Source organism: Cyclopterus lumpus, chromosome 20 (genome assembly GCF_009769545.1).
Source record: "Cyclopterus lumpus isolate fCycLum1 chromosome 20, fCycLum1.pri, whole genome shotgun sequence".
Lineage (NCBI taxonomy): Eukaryota > Metazoa > Chordata > Actinopteri > Perciformes > Cyclopteridae > Cyclopterus > Cyclopterus lumpus.
The window spans coordinates 6,067,716-6,084,366 of record NC_046985.1 but is presented as its reverse complement, the minus strand read 5'-3'; the positions used below and the strand labels follow the sequence as shown (position 1 = coordinate 6,084,366).

At 45.9% G+C, this 16,651-nt stretch overlaps 2 protein-coding genes across 8 annotated transcripts; both read left to right on the top strand.

The window, feature by feature from the left end:
• Positions 1-3,154: 3,154 nt before the first annotated feature.
• Positions 3,155-5,182, top strand: otulina (OTU deubiquitinase with linear linkage specificity a). The gene is made up of 3 exons (XM_034559582.1): positions 3,155-3,359; positions 3,513-3,634; positions 4,278-5,182. The coding sequence occupies exons 1-3, from the start codon at positions 3,249-3,251 to the stop codon at positions 4,684-4,686; spliced, it is 642 nt and encodes a 213-aa protein (XP_034415473.1). The 5' UTR covers positions 3,155-3,248; the 3' UTR covers positions 4,687-5,182.
• A 1,287-nt stretch (positions 5,183-6,469) lies between these two features.
• Positions 6,470-16,392, top strand: LOC117749282 (nucleolin 2-like). Of its 7 annotated transcripts, none has more exons than XM_034559580.1 (12): positions 6,470-6,633; positions 6,738-6,803; positions 7,397-7,558; positions 8,755-9,390; positions 10,264-10,461; positions 11,104-11,436; positions 11,626-11,693; positions 11,982-12,088; positions 12,194-12,337; positions 13,245-13,376; positions 13,977-14,246; positions 14,788-16,392. In XM_034559580.1, exons 3-12 carry the CDS (start codon positions 7,410-7,412, stop codon positions 14,998-15,000), a joined length of 2,250 nt encoding a protein of 749 aa, XP_034415471.1. In that variant the 5' UTR covers positions 6,470-6,633; positions 6,738-6,803; positions 7,397-7,409; the 3' UTR covers positions 15,001-16,392. The 7 variants fall into 7 exon arrangements, with proteins under 7 accessions (XP_034415471.1, XP_034415470.1, XP_034415466.1 ...); XM_034559579.1 differs by having other exon boundaries at positions 7,394-7,558; XM_034559575.1 differs by adding an exon at positions 7,265-7,323 and having other exon boundaries at positions 6,470-6,803.
• The last annotated feature ends 259 nt before the right edge of the window (positions 16,393-16,651 follow it).

Genomic DNA, 16,651 nt, shown 5'->3' with positions numbered 1-16,651 from the left:
TAGATGCCCGAACCACCTCAGCTGACTCCTTTCGACACGAAGGAGCAGCGACTCGACTCCAAGCTCCCCCCTGATGTCCGAGCTCCTTACCCTATCTCTAAGGCTGAGCCCGGCCACCCTACGGAGGAAGCTCATTTCGGCCGCTTGTATCCGAGATCTCGTTCTTTCGGTCACGACCCAGAGTTCGTGACCATAGGTGAGGGTTGGAACGTAGACCGACCAGTAAATGGAGAGCTTTGCCTTCCGGCTCAGCTCCCTCTTCACTAAGACGGACCGGTACAGCGCCTGTTTTACTGCTGCAGCCGCACCGATCCGCCTATCGATCTCCCGCTCCACCTTACCCTCACTCGTGAACAAGACCCCGAGATACTTGAACTCCTTTGCTTGGGGTAGGCAGTTTGCCCCCACCTGGAGGGAGCAATCCGCCGGTTTCCGGCAGAGCACCATGGCCTCAGATTTGGAGGTGCTAACTCTCATCCCTGCCGCTTCGCACTCGGCTGCAAAACGCCCCAGTGAATGCTGGAGGTCACGGTCCGAGGAGGCAAACAGGACCACATCATCCGCAAACAGCAGAGAGGCGATCCCGAGACTCCCGAACCGGATCCTCTCCGCCCCCTGGCTGCGCCTAGATATCCTGTCCATGAAGGTCACGAACAGGACCGGTGATAAAGGGCAGCCCTGGCGGAGGCCAACACCCACCGGGAACGTGTCTGACTTACTACCGAGGAGACGAACACAGCTCCTACTGCAGGCATACAGAGACCGGATGGCCCGTGCCAACGGGTCCGGCACCCCATACTCCCGCAGCACCCCCCACAAAAACCCCCGAGGGACCCGGTCGAAAGCCTTCTCCAGGTCTACAAAGCACATGTAAACTGGTTGGGCAAACTCCCAGGACCCCTCCAGTAATCTTGCGAGGGTAAAGAGCTGGTCCACTGTTCCACGACCGGGACGGAATCCGCACTGTTCGTCCTGAATCTGAGGTTCGACAAGCGGTCGGAGCCTCCTCTCCAGCACCCTGGCATAAGCTTTTCCCGGGAGGCTGAGCAGTGTGATACCACGATAGTTCGAGCACACTCTCCGGTCCCCCTTCTTGAAGATGGGAACCACCACCCCGGTCTGCCAGTCCATGGGCACTGTTCCCGACCCCCATGCGACACTGAAAAGGCGTGTCAACCAAGACAGCCCAACAATGTCCAGCGCTTTCAGCATCTCAGGGCGGATCTCATCCACCCCTGGCGCCTTGCCACCAAGGAGCTTTTTGACTACCTTAGCGACCTCTGCCAGGGATATGGGTGAATCCACCCCAAAGTCTTCCGGCGCTGCCCCCTCTCCGGGGGACATGTTGGCCGGGTTTAGGAGTTCCTCAAAGTGCTCTTTCCACCGCCCGACGATGTCCCCAGTCCGGGTCAGCAGTTCCCCCCCTCTGCTGAGAACAGCCTGGGGTAGACCCTGCTTTCCCTTCCTGAGCCGTCGGATGGTTTGCCAGAACTTCCTTGAGGCCAACCGAAAGTCCTTCTCCATGGCCTCCCCGAACTCCTCCCATGCCCGAGTTTTAGCCTCCGCGACCATCGTCGCTGCAGCCCTTTTGGCCCGCCGGTACCCGTCAGCTGCTTCAGGAGACCCCTGGGCCAGCCAGGCCCGAAAGGCCTCCTTCTTCAGTTTGACGGCTACCCTCACCCCCGGTGTCCACCACCGGGTTCTAGGGTTGCCGCCACGACAGGCACCGATGACCTTCCGGCCACAGCCCCGAGCAGCCGCGTCCACAATAGAGGCTTTGAACAAGGTCCACTCGGATTCCATGTCCCCAGCCTCCCTCGGGATTTGTGAGAAGTTCTTCCGGAGGTGGGAGTTGAAGACCTCCCGGACAGGATCCTCTGCCAGACGTTCCCAGTTCACCCTCACTACACGTTTGGGCTTGCCAGGTCTCTCTAGCCGAGTCCCCCGCCATCTGATCCAACTCACCACCAGGTGTTGATCAGTTGACAGCTCTGCTCCTCTCTTCACCCGAGTGTCCAAGACATACGGCCGCAGATCAGATGATACGATTACAAAGTCGATCATTGATCTCCGGCCTAAGGTGTTCTGGTACCAGGTACACTTATGAGCCACCTTATGTTCGAACATGGTGTTTGTTATGGACAAACTGTGGCTAGCACAGAAGTCCAACAACAAAACACCATTCGGGTTCAGATCGGGCAAGCCGTTTCTCCCAATCACGCCCCGCCAGGTTTCTCTGTCATTGCCCACGTGAGCGTTGAAGTCTCCCAGGAGAACTATGGAGTCGGCAGGCGGCGCCCTTTCCAGGACCCCTCCCACCGACTCCAAGAAGGCCGGATACTCCGAAATGCTGTTCGGTGCATAAGCACAAACAACAGTCAGAGCCTTACTCCCCGCAACCCGTAGGCGCTGGGAGGCGATCGGCCCGCCCAGGTCTCCCGCCTGGCCCGCCGCCCGGTCTACATAGCACCCGACCCCGATAATTCTCCCTGCGGGTGGTGGGTCCACAGGGTGACAGCTGCTCCATGTTGTTCTTTCGGGCTGAGCCCGACCGGGCCCCATGGGCGAAAGCCCGGCCACCAGACGCTCGCCGACGAGCTCCCCTCCTGGGTCTGGCTCCGGGAGGGTGCCCCGGTTTCCCTTGTCCGGGCAAGGTGGCTACAATCCGTGGGCTGCTTATCATCAGGGTTTGTTGAACCGCTCTTAGTCTGGGCTCTCCCCCGAGACCTGTTTGCCTTGGGAGACCCTACCAGGGGCTGACGCCCCGGACAACATAGCTCCCAGGATCACTGAGCCACTCAAACTCCTCCACCACGTTAAGGTGGCGATTCATAGGAGGAGATTAAATGTATATATTTTAATCTGTACAATAGCGCCGTTTAGCAGTTTTATGTCAGATTTTAAACTAATACATTTAAAGGAAAAAAATAAATAATAATAATAATAAATTCATAAATGTGGCTTTTAGTCTACAATATGTTGCCACAATGAGGATGATGTTAATCAGCAGGTTTCTCTTTCTTTAACAGTCAAAACAAGTATCAACTTTCAATATCTTTTTTTTATTTTTTTTTATGGCGTTACCAAATTCCGTTTTCAGGTGGATTTTCTCAATCAGGCGCAGAGTGATGACGTACATGAGCTAGAAGTTGCTGCTGAGGCAATCAGCGCCCACGCTGTTCTCTCCAGATGCGCGTGACACATTAACAGCCTTTTATAGGACCGGGGTTATTATTTTAAATCGCTCGATGTCTTGGGTTAAAGCCGCTTCTCATAGCGAAGATGTGTTCGACGAGAACGCGGACGACCTCACGCTGCAGAGCAAAGAGTGGACCTCCAACATGAAGAAGCGGGTCAAGGTAAAGATGAGCTTATTATAAGATGTATTAATAGTGTGTTTCATGTGCCCTGTCTTACTCCGTGTGTTTATTGAAGCGCGAGCTCCGTTTCCTCTTGATGTTTCTGTCCTCCAGTACGTTTTAAAGTTAACGTTTCTTCCCCGTGGTGAACAGGACGGGTACGTAGACGGAGTGGAGGCCGGGGAGGAGGCCTCGCTTCAGGCCGGGTTCAACCGGGGCTTCCGGGAAGGAGCCGCTCAGACTGTCGCTGTGGGCCGACTCAAAGGGATCGTGAGGTAAACCGGCATGTGTCCCGTAAATGTGACGTATGTTCATATACAGGTTGGGTGAGAGCAGTGGATACAACTCTGGAATACCAATGGGGTTAAAAGTTTCAGACATTATTTATATATTACCCAAAATTATGATGATTTTCTCTGTGAAATACTGGATAGTGTACTTCTTAACGCCTCTATTGAAACTATCCAACCGTTGGTTTAACGGCTCGGTATTCATATTCGTATTAAGGTCACGGTTTGGGATAAGGTCGGTATTCATAGAAGCATTGCTTTTATATACACGTCCCTATTCTGCAAGAGCGGTGTAAGTTAAGGAAACTGTATTCAGACAATGTCACGCAATTTCATTAAGCTAAATCCCAAACAATATATTGCATCATAATATTGACACTAACGTTAGAAACATGTTTAATTCAGTCCTGCTTTTGCCACCAGAGAAACTGTTGTTTAACTTCTCTGAGCAGAAACCTCTAAACGCATGTTTAAAAAACTCTTTTTTTTCCCCCCCACAGAAGCATCCTGAGCCTCTTTCTCTCGTTCTGGTCATTGTTGAAGACTCTTTTGTGTGTCCAGTCACTTCTCTGTGCCATTGTGTCACTGTATTGACGCCGTTGCCCTCTTTTGTGTCTCCCTGTCACAGTGCCGTATGGTGCTGGTGCCAGGCCCAACAGCCGGAAAGCCCCCTCCCGGCCTCGGTGACCGACCTCCTGCGGCGTGTTTCACGGCACGAAGACGCAATCGTGGAGAGCATCAGGATGGATTTGGAGAACCCGCCTCCCAGCGTGAGCTCCGTCTCCGAGAGCATGGAGGAGCTGGAGGTGGAGCGGGCCGATTCAGGCTGCGGAAGAGAGGGATGTAAAGAAATGGACTGCTGCAAGAAGGAAGAAGACATGGACGTTCCTCGGCAGCAGCAAAAGCTCCGTTGTGGGTCCACTGACTGCTCGAGTGAAGGCCTGAACGACCTCCTGAAGCGCTGCGTGGATCTGGTGTCGGAGCTCCAACTCCCGGAGGAGCTGATCGGTCACATACAGGAGCTGAAGGACTCGTAGTGGTTTCAGAACCACGGCGGACGTGAACGAGCACATGAACTGTGAAACTTAACGGGTTTTCAGTGTGAACTCTTTACAATGAAGTGCTTTTGATGTATATAATGTAAAATAGATTTTGGCAAAACTTTGGAAGACGAATGTTTACAAATAAAAATCCACCGCATCCCTGTTCTGTTGTGTTGCCCAACACACATATTCATATTACTTTTTATTTATTATATAAACATATATTTTTGTACTGTAGAACTGCTGTTCATTTTTTCTAATATCCTGTGTAGGCCCTTTGCTTCCTTTGAAATTGTTTTTTTTTTTTTTTTTTTTTTACTTATAAAATATTTGATATTATCAGATTTGCATAATTGAACAAGCAAACTCCCTGATGACGTTCAGTGGAATACTTCACCCTCCTCACTGTGTATTATTACCTTTTGAGTTTTTGAAGAAAACGTTAACACGTCGTGACCTCTCTTAGGAGACAAGTGTGTACCATTTCAAACCATTGGTAATGTCTTTATGTGCGTCCCAATACACACACTTCCATACTATGTAGTATGCCAGAAACACATTTAGTATGCCAAAGAGTTAGTATGCGTTTGCATTTAGCTGCATGCAACAGTTCATAATGTGTAAGGAACAGCTGCATTATTTACTAAAAGGAAAAGTTTGCGATTTGAAACGCAGCCTTTGTTTTAGAGCATCAAAACGATTAACACCCGTAGTTGCGGAAAGTGTTTTAAATAGTAATTCATTTATGTGCCACATGTGTTCTGAGCATTCAACTGGACGGACAGCCCCTGGAGTCCACTGCATGAGCTGTGCGACATGTTTGTAAATGGAATTATGATGAAGTTTTGCTTTTGTAAACTCTGGCCTGCTGTTTCCTTTAATTCATCAAGGATGTACTCTACATCATGCGAGAGAAACATGTTTTCTTCAAGAATTTCACGGTGACACGCGATGAGTAATTTATTTATTAATGCTCGTTTTGTCTTTTAAATTTTGAATATTTACAATAGAAACAACAGGTAACCTTAGAGACACGTGTTCTCTCCGCTGCATGTCATAGTGCAGAGACAGCTGGAGTGAAACGTGTAATTAAAGTTGTCAATTTATCTGCTTTACTGCTTCTTTTCTCACCTCATTCTGTGGAACTTGTCCTTTACGTTTCCTCCCATTTAATTTGAGCAGAATGTCACAATTCTTCTGAGTTGATTGGAGGATAATTCAGATCATCTGTTGCACAGACCAGGTTAATACAGACCCCCTTTTATAGCTGATAAGGCTGCAGACACTCTGGTCTTTGGTCCTTTTCAGCCTGCTTTGCTGTCTCCTGCTTTTCTGGTTGAGGCTGATTTTTGAGCAATCTGAATCCTAGTAACACCTTTCCACATTGTTACCTGCAGCATCAGGGCAGATAACGCCGCTATTCGTCAAAAGAGTTTGTATATGTTTTTGCTTACTGGTATATTTGACTTGAAACACATTTTATAGACATTTTATAATAATTGAAGAGGATTTTTCTTCTCATTATTATTATTATTAAGGAGGTATTTTCCCATTGTGAAGGTATACTTAAGAGCTTTATTTATTGTAAATATTTCTGTATTCTATATATTCTATTCTATATATATATATATATTCCCGATCATCTAAAATCTGTGGAATCAGTAATTTAAATAATTATTTGATCATTTAAACTAACATATATAATAGTTAACATTGAAAGCATTTATTATTGTATGCAAGTTTCCGAGGAGCACCTGAACGCAGCAAAGCCCCCTTGGCGCACACGAGTATGACGTCATGCGCTCGGACCGAGCCGTGACCCGCTGCTCCGGCTATGCTAGGGGTCCGTGGCGACAGATGTTCCGCTTAAAGCACAGCAAAAAATCCGTTATTTGATAAATGTAACGCGTTATAACGGTAACGGTTCGTCGGTTATAGAAGGTAACCAATGTGACGGCAGCGACCCTCGTGTTTAGTGGCGCGTGTGTTTATATTTTTAAGTTTATCTCGGCTAGCTGGCGGGCTAACTTCAGCTTGTTTTTCAGCTAACCGAAAGTGAAACGGGGAATCGGAGCTGCACGAAAATTCGTCTCTAAATATCTCCAATCGAGGTAATTTTGGTTTCGGTCGTTAATGTCGCGTGAGTGACGGTTGACGTGTGAAAGCATCGGTGGTTGTCGTTACTTCCGTGTCTCGTGTTGACGTTAACGGGGTGCAGCTGTGATTTAAGCTCGTGTTACTCTAAATGTTTACTGTAAACGGAGCAGCTGTCGCACTAAAGTCCGATGTGAAGACGTTAGAGAGTCTATTACGTGTTTGTGTATCGATGACGGAGGATTAATGTAGTATTTAGACAGAGTGAGACCATTTAATACTGTTTAGATACAGAGCAACATCTGTCATACAATAATATTTTAATATTTGACATGGGGCTCCAGCTAAAAGCTAGGACCGGTTTTATGATGGGTCCCATATTTCATTGTAACACCTGTGAGGCCTGATGTTACTCTTCATTCAGAGACACTTTAAACTCTACAGCGAGACATAAACACGGTTTCTTCCTGGTTTTTAGCAGCGGCTTGACTCTTCATCATGGACCCCTGAAATCGTCAGGCTTCAGCGACTCATCAGGTCGCTGCTTGTGTTTTTTTTTTGGGACCGGAGGTCACAGTTCAGACTATAACTTGTCTGACCTCCCAAGCAGAGGGAGCGAGCAGATGGGGAACGCTTGCTGTACCAATGAGAGACCCTGTGGAAGTGTGGAGGAAAAGAGCGATTTGCTGAAAGATGACTCGAAGGTCATGGGGCCCTCGGGTGAAACCGGTGTGGTGGGCACCTGTGGCCCTGTAGGACAGGATGGCATCAGGTGAGAACCATTGCAGCAACTGTTAATTTTTTTGGGGGCTGTTTGGGGACCTCCAGCTTCTTTTTGTTCACTTCTTATCTCGCTACATGATCTGGTCACATGGGTGACTTTAAAAACGTTATTTCAGACCTGTAATTCAGCAGCTTGTTACAACCTCAAGGATCTTTTCATGATCCCACAGATGTAGAGTAAACCTGTCGTATCCAGAAGGGGCAGTTTTGCTCACAGACAGCAGTGAACGAATAAAGAAAAATACACATTAGAGCTACAAACAGAAGCCAGAGACCTGGAGGACACTCTGTTGCATCCACAGCTGCTAACAGTCTACATCACCAGACAGGACCATCTGAGTACTGTCTGGAAAGGTGCTTTAAAAACAAATACTGGTCGGGTGATTGGCTGAACGATCTGTCAATCAAACTGTTACCGAAGCCAATCGGGAGAGGAGCGAGCCCTCAGTGGCGTTCTTTGCTCTTCTTCCAGTGAAGATACTCTCTAGTTCGGATGTAACAGATCTAAATTCTACGCTATCCTGTTTAGAAGCTCCCAATGTTATTTTGAACCAACAGCATCTCACACACACATACACACACACACACACACACACACACACACACACACACACACACACACAACCTTAGCTGCCGGTAGCTCATCACAGGACTCTGATTGCCCCCCCACCCCAATTCATTGTTTGACCTAAAAATTGCAGTTTTATTAGACTGAGATCATAGTAAAATTGGGAATCGATCGTCATTGAACATTGAAACTAACATCTTGCTTGTGCTGTCTGTGTTTTAAAACGTTGGTCATGACTTGGACAAATATGAAATCATAAAATGTCCTTTTAAAGATGTGACCTACTGCTCGATAACTGGTAGAATGACATTTAGGATTTCCCCCTCAACGTAGGTTGTGTGACCAAATCACAGTGCTAACAATAGGGCGAGGGGGACTTCCAGAGGTCTTTACAGTGTTTTTTTGTCATTTCACATGATTGTTTTGATTATACATATATACTTCTTCCCCACCTAATAATCTTAAAACATCTCCCTGCAAAATATTTTCCGTGACCACATATCGACTCTCGGTTCTTGTTCACGAAATGAGCGTTTCTCAGAATATCAAAGCCGCTGCTGAGTTTGAAGGATGTTTTTGTCGTCGTTGCTCATCCCCTCTTGTGTCTTATCATCTAGAAAAATGCCCAATGAGGCCGACACGAAGGTGGAGGAGGCTGTGCAGGTCAAGCGGAGTCCCGAGGCTGCAGAGACGGAGCCCAATAACACTCAGGAGAACGGATCCCTGCAGAAGGAGGTCCCACAAACGGCGACGCCTTCTCCCAGCAAAGTGTCCGAACTGAAAGAAAACCCTGTCGGGGTACGAGACGACGACGTGAAGGACCGTCCTGCACACAGTGGACCAGCTGAACTCATGCAATGCACTTTAAACTCCCTGCAGAAAGAACACGCCACAGTTGATTGGGAGGTTTTTACAGCAGCGACCGCGGCAACAGAACAAGAAAATCCAGTCTCGGAGCAGGACGAGACCCCCGAGAGCAGCTCTCCTACAGCAGAGGCAGCTCGCCCTGAAAAGCTTGCTGAGACAAACACAGAAACAGAGCACATTACACTGGACAATACTCATGATGATGATGAGGAAGAAGAAGAAGCAGGATCCAAAGTCACTATGGAAAACACTGTAGCTGAGCCATCAGGGGAGTTTTCTCAAAACAATGAAGTGATGTCTGTGCCAAACCCTCAGCTCACTGCAGCAGCTGCTGAGACGACGTCCGTCTCTGTCAGTCCGGAGAACGACGAAGAGTCTCCGGCCTGGTGAGTCGCATCGAGACCAACTACAGAGTTTCTGCTGCTGTTTTGGATGTTGGTTTAAACCATAAATACAAAATAAACATATCGCGAGGTTTGCATTTTCATATTTTATGAAGTTTTTAATGATGTCTAAATAAACAACATGCTGTCAATCTATAGACTAGTGGTTAAAAATATGGCGATTTGGGAGCAAGTTAAATATGAGGTGTTGGATGCACGATTTTAAAGGATAGGAAAGCAGGAAAAACTGTTCTACTTAACAAAAGTTAGTAGGAATATTTTTTGCCTCCTTTAATTCAATTAAACATATTCTGATAAAACAAATCGGAGAAGGAATAATTACTCTTTTTGTTAGACTGGTTGCAACTTGAACTAGACAACCTGTAATGCGATTTATGTTTATACTAGGAGGTCTTCTGGCTCCTATTGTATTTACAGTATTTCTACCATGTCGCCCAGTTGTTTTGGGCTCTATACAAGATAGAAATAAGTCTTTATTTTGCTATTGTTTGCTGTGGCGAAGCCAACGTCCCTTTTAATCATCATATCTTTCTATGGTCACTACATCCCAGAATCAATGAACGATGTGATAAAGTTGTTTATATATTTATTTTAAAAAAATATATATTTATTTTTATATATATATATATATATATATATATATATATTTATTTAAAAAAATATATATATATTTATTTAAAAAATATATATTTTATTTTTCATTTATTTTTGTATTTATTTTAATTTTTATATATATATATATATTCTAATACTGTGTTTTTAAAAAGATTTTATTCACAACACTACCCTCCTTTACACTCGGTGGTGTGCATTAGCAGACTGAGCCCTTAATCATTAATCTCTTTCTGTCTCTAGTGCAGTGACGGAGGATTCAGAGAATGGCAGTCCTTCAGTGTGCAAGGAGGGTGGTCTTGAAGTCATGAAGAGCCACGAGGTTTGCGAGGCTCCTCCTGGATCAGAGCCCACGGGACTTGACCACAGTGGCGAGGAACGAGACCCCGCCAACTGTGTCAGGGAGCCGGAGCCCACAGCGCCGTCAGACGCCAGCGAGAGGTCAGTTGGTTCAGTGACATCAAAACAAGATGCTTGTTTACAGTAACCGTGTACCAAGTGTGCTTTTGAGAGCCACCCTGTGACCACTAGGGGGCGTATACACACCACGACTTGTTGCATTAGCAAAACCAGTGCAGTGCCCGTTCAGAACGGGCTGAATGCGTGGCATGTGGCATGGGGCTTGTGGTATGGGGTTTGTGACATTGCAGCTTACTCGTACAAACAACTTCACACTCTACACGGCGCTTTCCTCGGGTCCTCAGCAATACAACTACCGTGACATTGTTCAAGTAGCGGTCAGAAACACCAAAGAAATGCACACCAGGGGCAGACTTTATCGTTAGTTAGAGTAGACCTGGACCCCCAATAGTTACAGATTGTTATATGAAAAATATCACCACCTGTTTGTTCAAAGTGTATTAATATTGAACGTCGGACAGACAGATTCCTTGTTTTATAGTTCGATGATTGTCTTGTTCTTTTTCATACCTTTTATTATAATGTTTTTCTACAATATTTGTATCAGTAAATGTGTGTTTCATAAGATAAAATGTCAATACTTTCATATTCTGAGTTTACTTTTGAGTTATATAATTAAAACTGGCAAAGTACCAAAGATGTATTCTCTCTCTCTCCCTCCAGCTCAAAGTCTGACCGGGAGGCCGAGCCAGATGTTGAGTGTGCAACAATGAGCTCTAAGGAGGTCACTTCCTTGGAGGACATCAAACAGGAAATTGAGGAGGAATTGATGGTGGAAGGGCAGGTCAAAGAAGAAGATGTTCCCAAAGTTGAGGAGGAGATTAAGGAGGAGGCGGCGGAGGAGGAGGCAGATACCGAGACTGGTAAAGATGCTGAGATCCAGGAGGTCACGGGAAAAGAGGAGCAGCCGGCAGTGAGCGTGTCCCCTGATGTGAACGCTGCTGAGGCATCTGCCCGAAAGGAGGAAGACTCTTCTGGAGATGGCATGGGGAACAGGTTTGTGGTGACCATTTTATGGTTGCTTTATAGAGTGAACACCACATTGTAATATAATGTAATAATACGTGTGGCTACACAGAAGAGACGGTTTAAAACAATGAGGCAACTTATACACACGCTATTGTATTTGCAGAGTTCAGTTGCTCATGTGTTGTTGTTTTGTTTTTTTTAACCTTTTTTTTTTAGTGAAGAAGATCTTTACAGAGGCGCTGAGGAGCTGTCGGCATCACAACACAATAAACCAGAAACTACAGGTATACATGTGTGTTTGTGTCAAACATGTGTGACATCTGCAGCTTCGTTGTGTGATAAAACTACACATTTTAAAGTTCTATTGTAACCAGTCCGAGGCACACCTGTGTAATAATAATAATAATGGTGTTAAATCATCATCATCTTAATGAGCTTAATGCTGAGGGAAACTAAGTCTTTTGAGTGCATCAGAAAAGTCTGTGTATCGATCACATCAGAGACCTCACACAACACTGTTATGATGATCGTCCTTTTTGTCGTCCTCATCATCTCTTCCCCCTCTTCGTCAGTTGTAAAGGTGGAGGACCGATGCAGTTTGGGTCCGCTGGTCGAGATTCTGTCTTACAGCGAGCGAGAGTGGAAAGGAAACACCGCCAAAAGTGCCCTCATTAGAAAGGTCGGTGCCTGTAACTCTTGGGAAGAAGTGTTTCAGATTGGTTTCTTTCTCTCGCGTGAATGGCTTAAAGAGAACTCGCTGTGACGTCCCGGTGTGCTGCTGCAGGGTTATAAGGAGATGTCCCAGAGGTTTGGCAGCGTGAGGCGAGTGAGGGGCGATAACTACTGCGCCCTCAGAGCCACGCTGTTCCAGGTGCTCTCCCACAGCGCCCAGCTGCCCGCATGGCTGCAGGAGCAGGACGTCAACCTGGTAAATACCAACGACTCGCCGAGCAAGATGGTATCTGTCGGCTCAGCCCCGTGCCCCTTGGTTACCGTTGCTATGCGTGTTGAGCGTTCCATTCCGCACATAACCGTTTGAAGATTAAGACACACCATCGACTTCCCTTTTTATTTATTTTACCAGCATGACTAGTAATGGCTAAAGCCATCAACTGATTGCAGTGTTTCCACTCGTCATGATCGTGTTTTGTTAAATGTGAATGAGATGTGAGGTTGTTGGCTGCACTCCCTTCCCCCCCAAAGCTCTCTGGGGGAGTCGGGCAGCGTTTGTGTGTTTTGTGGGAGCGTCTTTAGGTGGAGACGTGAGGGGCTGGGATTATTTTCAGTTACTTTTAAAATCTAGTTTAGGCTAATCTTGCTGCTTCTCCAAAGTGGCCTAGCCCAGCTTTAACAATAGATATTGTTTTAGAAATTAAAACTAAAGCTAACGTTACAGCATTGTTTTTTAACTCTGCTGCTGCTTTTTGTAATTGCGTTCAACGGGTGACGCTTTTTGCTCACTGTTTTGTGTTTTGTGCTTCTAAAGTTGAAAAATAAACTTCAACTCGGAGCAGAAAACGTATTAACGTTATACTGTTTTTGCCAGTGAACATTAGCTATTAATGGTGAGCTGTCAACATTGTAACTTCAATCAATCGCTAAGCTTGACAGACCTGCCGTGCCGCGCTACGGTTGCTAAGCTATGATTGCTAAACTATGATTGCTAAGCTATGATTGGCCATTTCTGTTTAGGGGGTGTGGTTTAGTAAACGGTTAATTTTATGTGACCAAAAAACGGCACAGAAAAGAATAAGAAATCCCAAAAGACTAACTTTTCTAATGTCCATGTTTTTAATATCGCGGCTGAAATCTCATCTTGGCATTTTTAATTCCAGCTGTTGAAGCAGCTCGAGGCCCAGGAAGGTCTGATTAGCCAGTGGACATTTCCTGGAGACCGCCTGCAGGGAGACGGGACAGGAGACGCCACCCTGCAGCTGAAAGGCTACATGGAGCTTCTTCGAAATCAGGTAGTGGCTGCAAATCTACTGTGTAACGTGCGTCCAGTGAGAAAGTATTTTAAAGACACGTGATTAGTAAACCACAGCTTTTTATGACGCAGAGGGTTTTGATGTTCATCCTCCGAGCTTCTGGTTGTGATTGCTTCCATATGTTAAAGGGAAGTAGTCTTCTAAAGGCTGCGCTGCTCCGTCAAACACAGCCTTCCAAGAAACTGCTTTCAACTGTTAAAACCACAGTGACCTTGTTACTATGACTGAGGAGGGCCCCATGCAGAATCAGCCACTGGTAGCTTGTGAGGAACTGGTGTTTAAATCTCAGACCTCTTTTGCTTTATGAGAGGTAACTGTGTGCTGGTTTTGTGCAGGACGTTATAGGTCCCACACAGTTGCACTCATAACGGACCGTATTGTGTATTTCTGGTCTGTCCTGCTTCAGATATTCCTTTTAACTAATGTTTATGCAATAGATGTTGTTATTTCACAACTACAGTTTAAAGTGGAAGCAAAAAGAAAACTGCAGCAGATGTTTGGCGTTTGTACTTGATAAATGACTTGAATGATCTAAATGCTCGTCAAAATATTTGCTTAATTTCCATGTTTTGTTTCCAGTGGCAGGCGGCAGTGGACTGCTCCTCCGCTGCGGAGCGTCAGCAGCTGTGCGAGCGAGTGTTTCGGGGAGGCGAAGAGGAGCTGGGCCTGCTGGAGGCGCTCAAGCTGCTGATGCTGGGCAGAGCGGTGGAGCTGCACGGCCGCATGACGGGCGGCGGAGACGTCCCGCTCTTCTGCTGGCTGCTGTTCGCTCGGGACTCGTCCGACGGCCCGCGCTCGTTCCTCTCCAACCACCTCAGCCACGTGGGCCTCGGCGCCGGGCTGGAGCAGGTAGGATGAAACCCAGCGCCCCTGTTCGTTTGTTGCCCAGGCGACCGTAGAACGGGCATGTAAAGCGCCGCGTTACTGGCTGCAGACGGTAGTTTCCTGGCACGTAGGGAGCATTTACACAATGTAAACAACACTTAGTAGGCACTAGCTGCTTGGATTTCCTCCCCTCCTTTTTTTAATATCATTTTTTTTAAATCCAGCAATACATTTGTGCTGATCAACAAAACCTTCTTACATTGGATGTCATGACATTTGGGTGTGTTTCATAACCAGAATCCTAAACTGTAAAACATGTTGGAGTCTGTGTTGTTTTTGAGCTGTAGCCCCGGGGGAGGGAGGGGACTTTGGAGAGGAAAAGCTTCTGAGTGATTTTAATTGTTGTTTTCAGCTTTGATTAAAAGTTTTTGCGTACACTCTTTACATAAAGAAACCCCACCCATAAATAACATGCCCCTGAGCAGTTGATTAAACATTGTGCATTTGTGATTGGGGTCCTTCTGTAACCGCGCTGTTGTCTCCCTGCTTCGGGCCTTTCGTGCAGGTGGAGATGTTCCTGCTGGGCTACGCCCTGCAGTGCACCATTCAAGTTTACAGACTGTACAAGGCCGACACGGAGGAGTTCGTCACGTACTACCCGGACGACCACAAGGACGACTGGCCGTCTGTGTGCCTCGTCACGGAGGACGATCGCCACTACAACGTGCCGGTTGTAGAAGCTGCAGGAGAGCGACAGGAGCCGCTCGGCTCCAGCTGATTGGCTCTGCACGCTCCTGCCATACAACACACTCCTCAGGTCAATCAAGGTGAATTAATTCACGCCAATTAAAAGGAATGTTGGGACATTTTTGCTTCCTTGCTGAGTTTAATGAGATGATCAATATCATTCACGTCAGTCTATTTAAATGTGAAGCGACAGCCAGCAGCTGGTTAGCTTAGCTTAGCACAAAGACTGAAAACAGGGGGGAACGGCTAGCCTAGCCTAGCTCTGTCCGGACTGCTTCCAGTCTTTGAAGAAGGCTAACTGGCTGCCAGCTGTAGCCTCATATTTAATGCATTGGAGTCGTATTGAGCTTCATATCTAACTCACGGCAGGAAAGTAAAGAAGCGTTTCCCCCAAAATGTTACTCCATTCGTTTGGAGAAAAAAAAGAAATGCTGATTTGAGACCCTGTACAAGATGTGGTTTACACTCTTTTGTACACACTGTACTGTATACAGAGTTTTCTATGTGGGTAAATGTACATATATGGATCTGACATCTCAGTTAAGTCCAGATGAATTAGCAAGGTGTCATTTTGACTTTCAGGTGGGGGAGGGAAGCCCAAATCTTCTGATAAACTTTTCTTGTTCTACATTTTTTTTTTCTTTCTGTAAAGTCCTGATCAAAACATAATGAAGCTGCCAACCGCGCCAAAATGATTAGATGGTTCGTGTTTACACTGGAATTTGGGAACTTTCATTTGTGTCTTGATTTATTTTCTTCCCATTATGTGAAAAAAAAGCATTTTAAATTAAGAGTAACAAGTGAAGGTTTTGATTTATCAGGTTTAACACCCGATCGGAGGACTTGGAAGATTAATCGCAGCCTCTGTGTCAGAGGTGTGATTTGTGATGTGTGTGTGTGTGTCTGTGTATGCATGTTTGCGTGTGTGTTGAACTAAATGTGTAACATGTTGCCTTTAACCAAGCTGTTCTGAGGGCAAAAACATGCCAATCTTGCTGCAAATACTGGCGACAGTTCCAACCACCAGCCACTGGATTCAGTAGTTAACGCTCGCTTGGTCCTCCATGTTGCCTTAGAAATAATGCACAATAAGAATGAATGTTGGTTATTGGCGAAAATAGTCAGTTTTCTAGCCCTAACCCGAAGGTGAGCCGTTAACAGTAAAACCTTGATTGTGGCATTTGCAGGAATCTGTCAGATATTTGGATAAAATGAAAGTACAATTTTTCTAAGTCTTTTTTTGTTCCTCTTTGATTTTCATCAACTTGTTATAGCTTTTATTAATTTATGAGAACTATTAACAGGAATTTGAACTGAAGTTTCAGAAGTATGCTACAGAAAATGACATTAAGTCTGTTTGGGGTCTCATAGACTCATTTCGGTAAAACCTGATTAAATACAATGGATTTTCCTAAGCTCTAAATCTGATTGTGTGGACTTTATTTATTTAGCAGCTCAACCTCTTAAATCCCAGTTTAGAAAAGGGTCTCACTGGGAGTTAAACTTGTTCTTAAAGTAACCTCACTGTAGGGTAAGATACTGAGCAATTGCCTTTCAATTACTTTTTGGCAAGCAAAAGCAATATTAATGCATAGCCCACGTTTATGCTCTAACAGTCACGTTCATCGACTGTATAACTGGTTTGTGTCTATTGGGTTATCAAAAGAGGGGAAGGAATATTC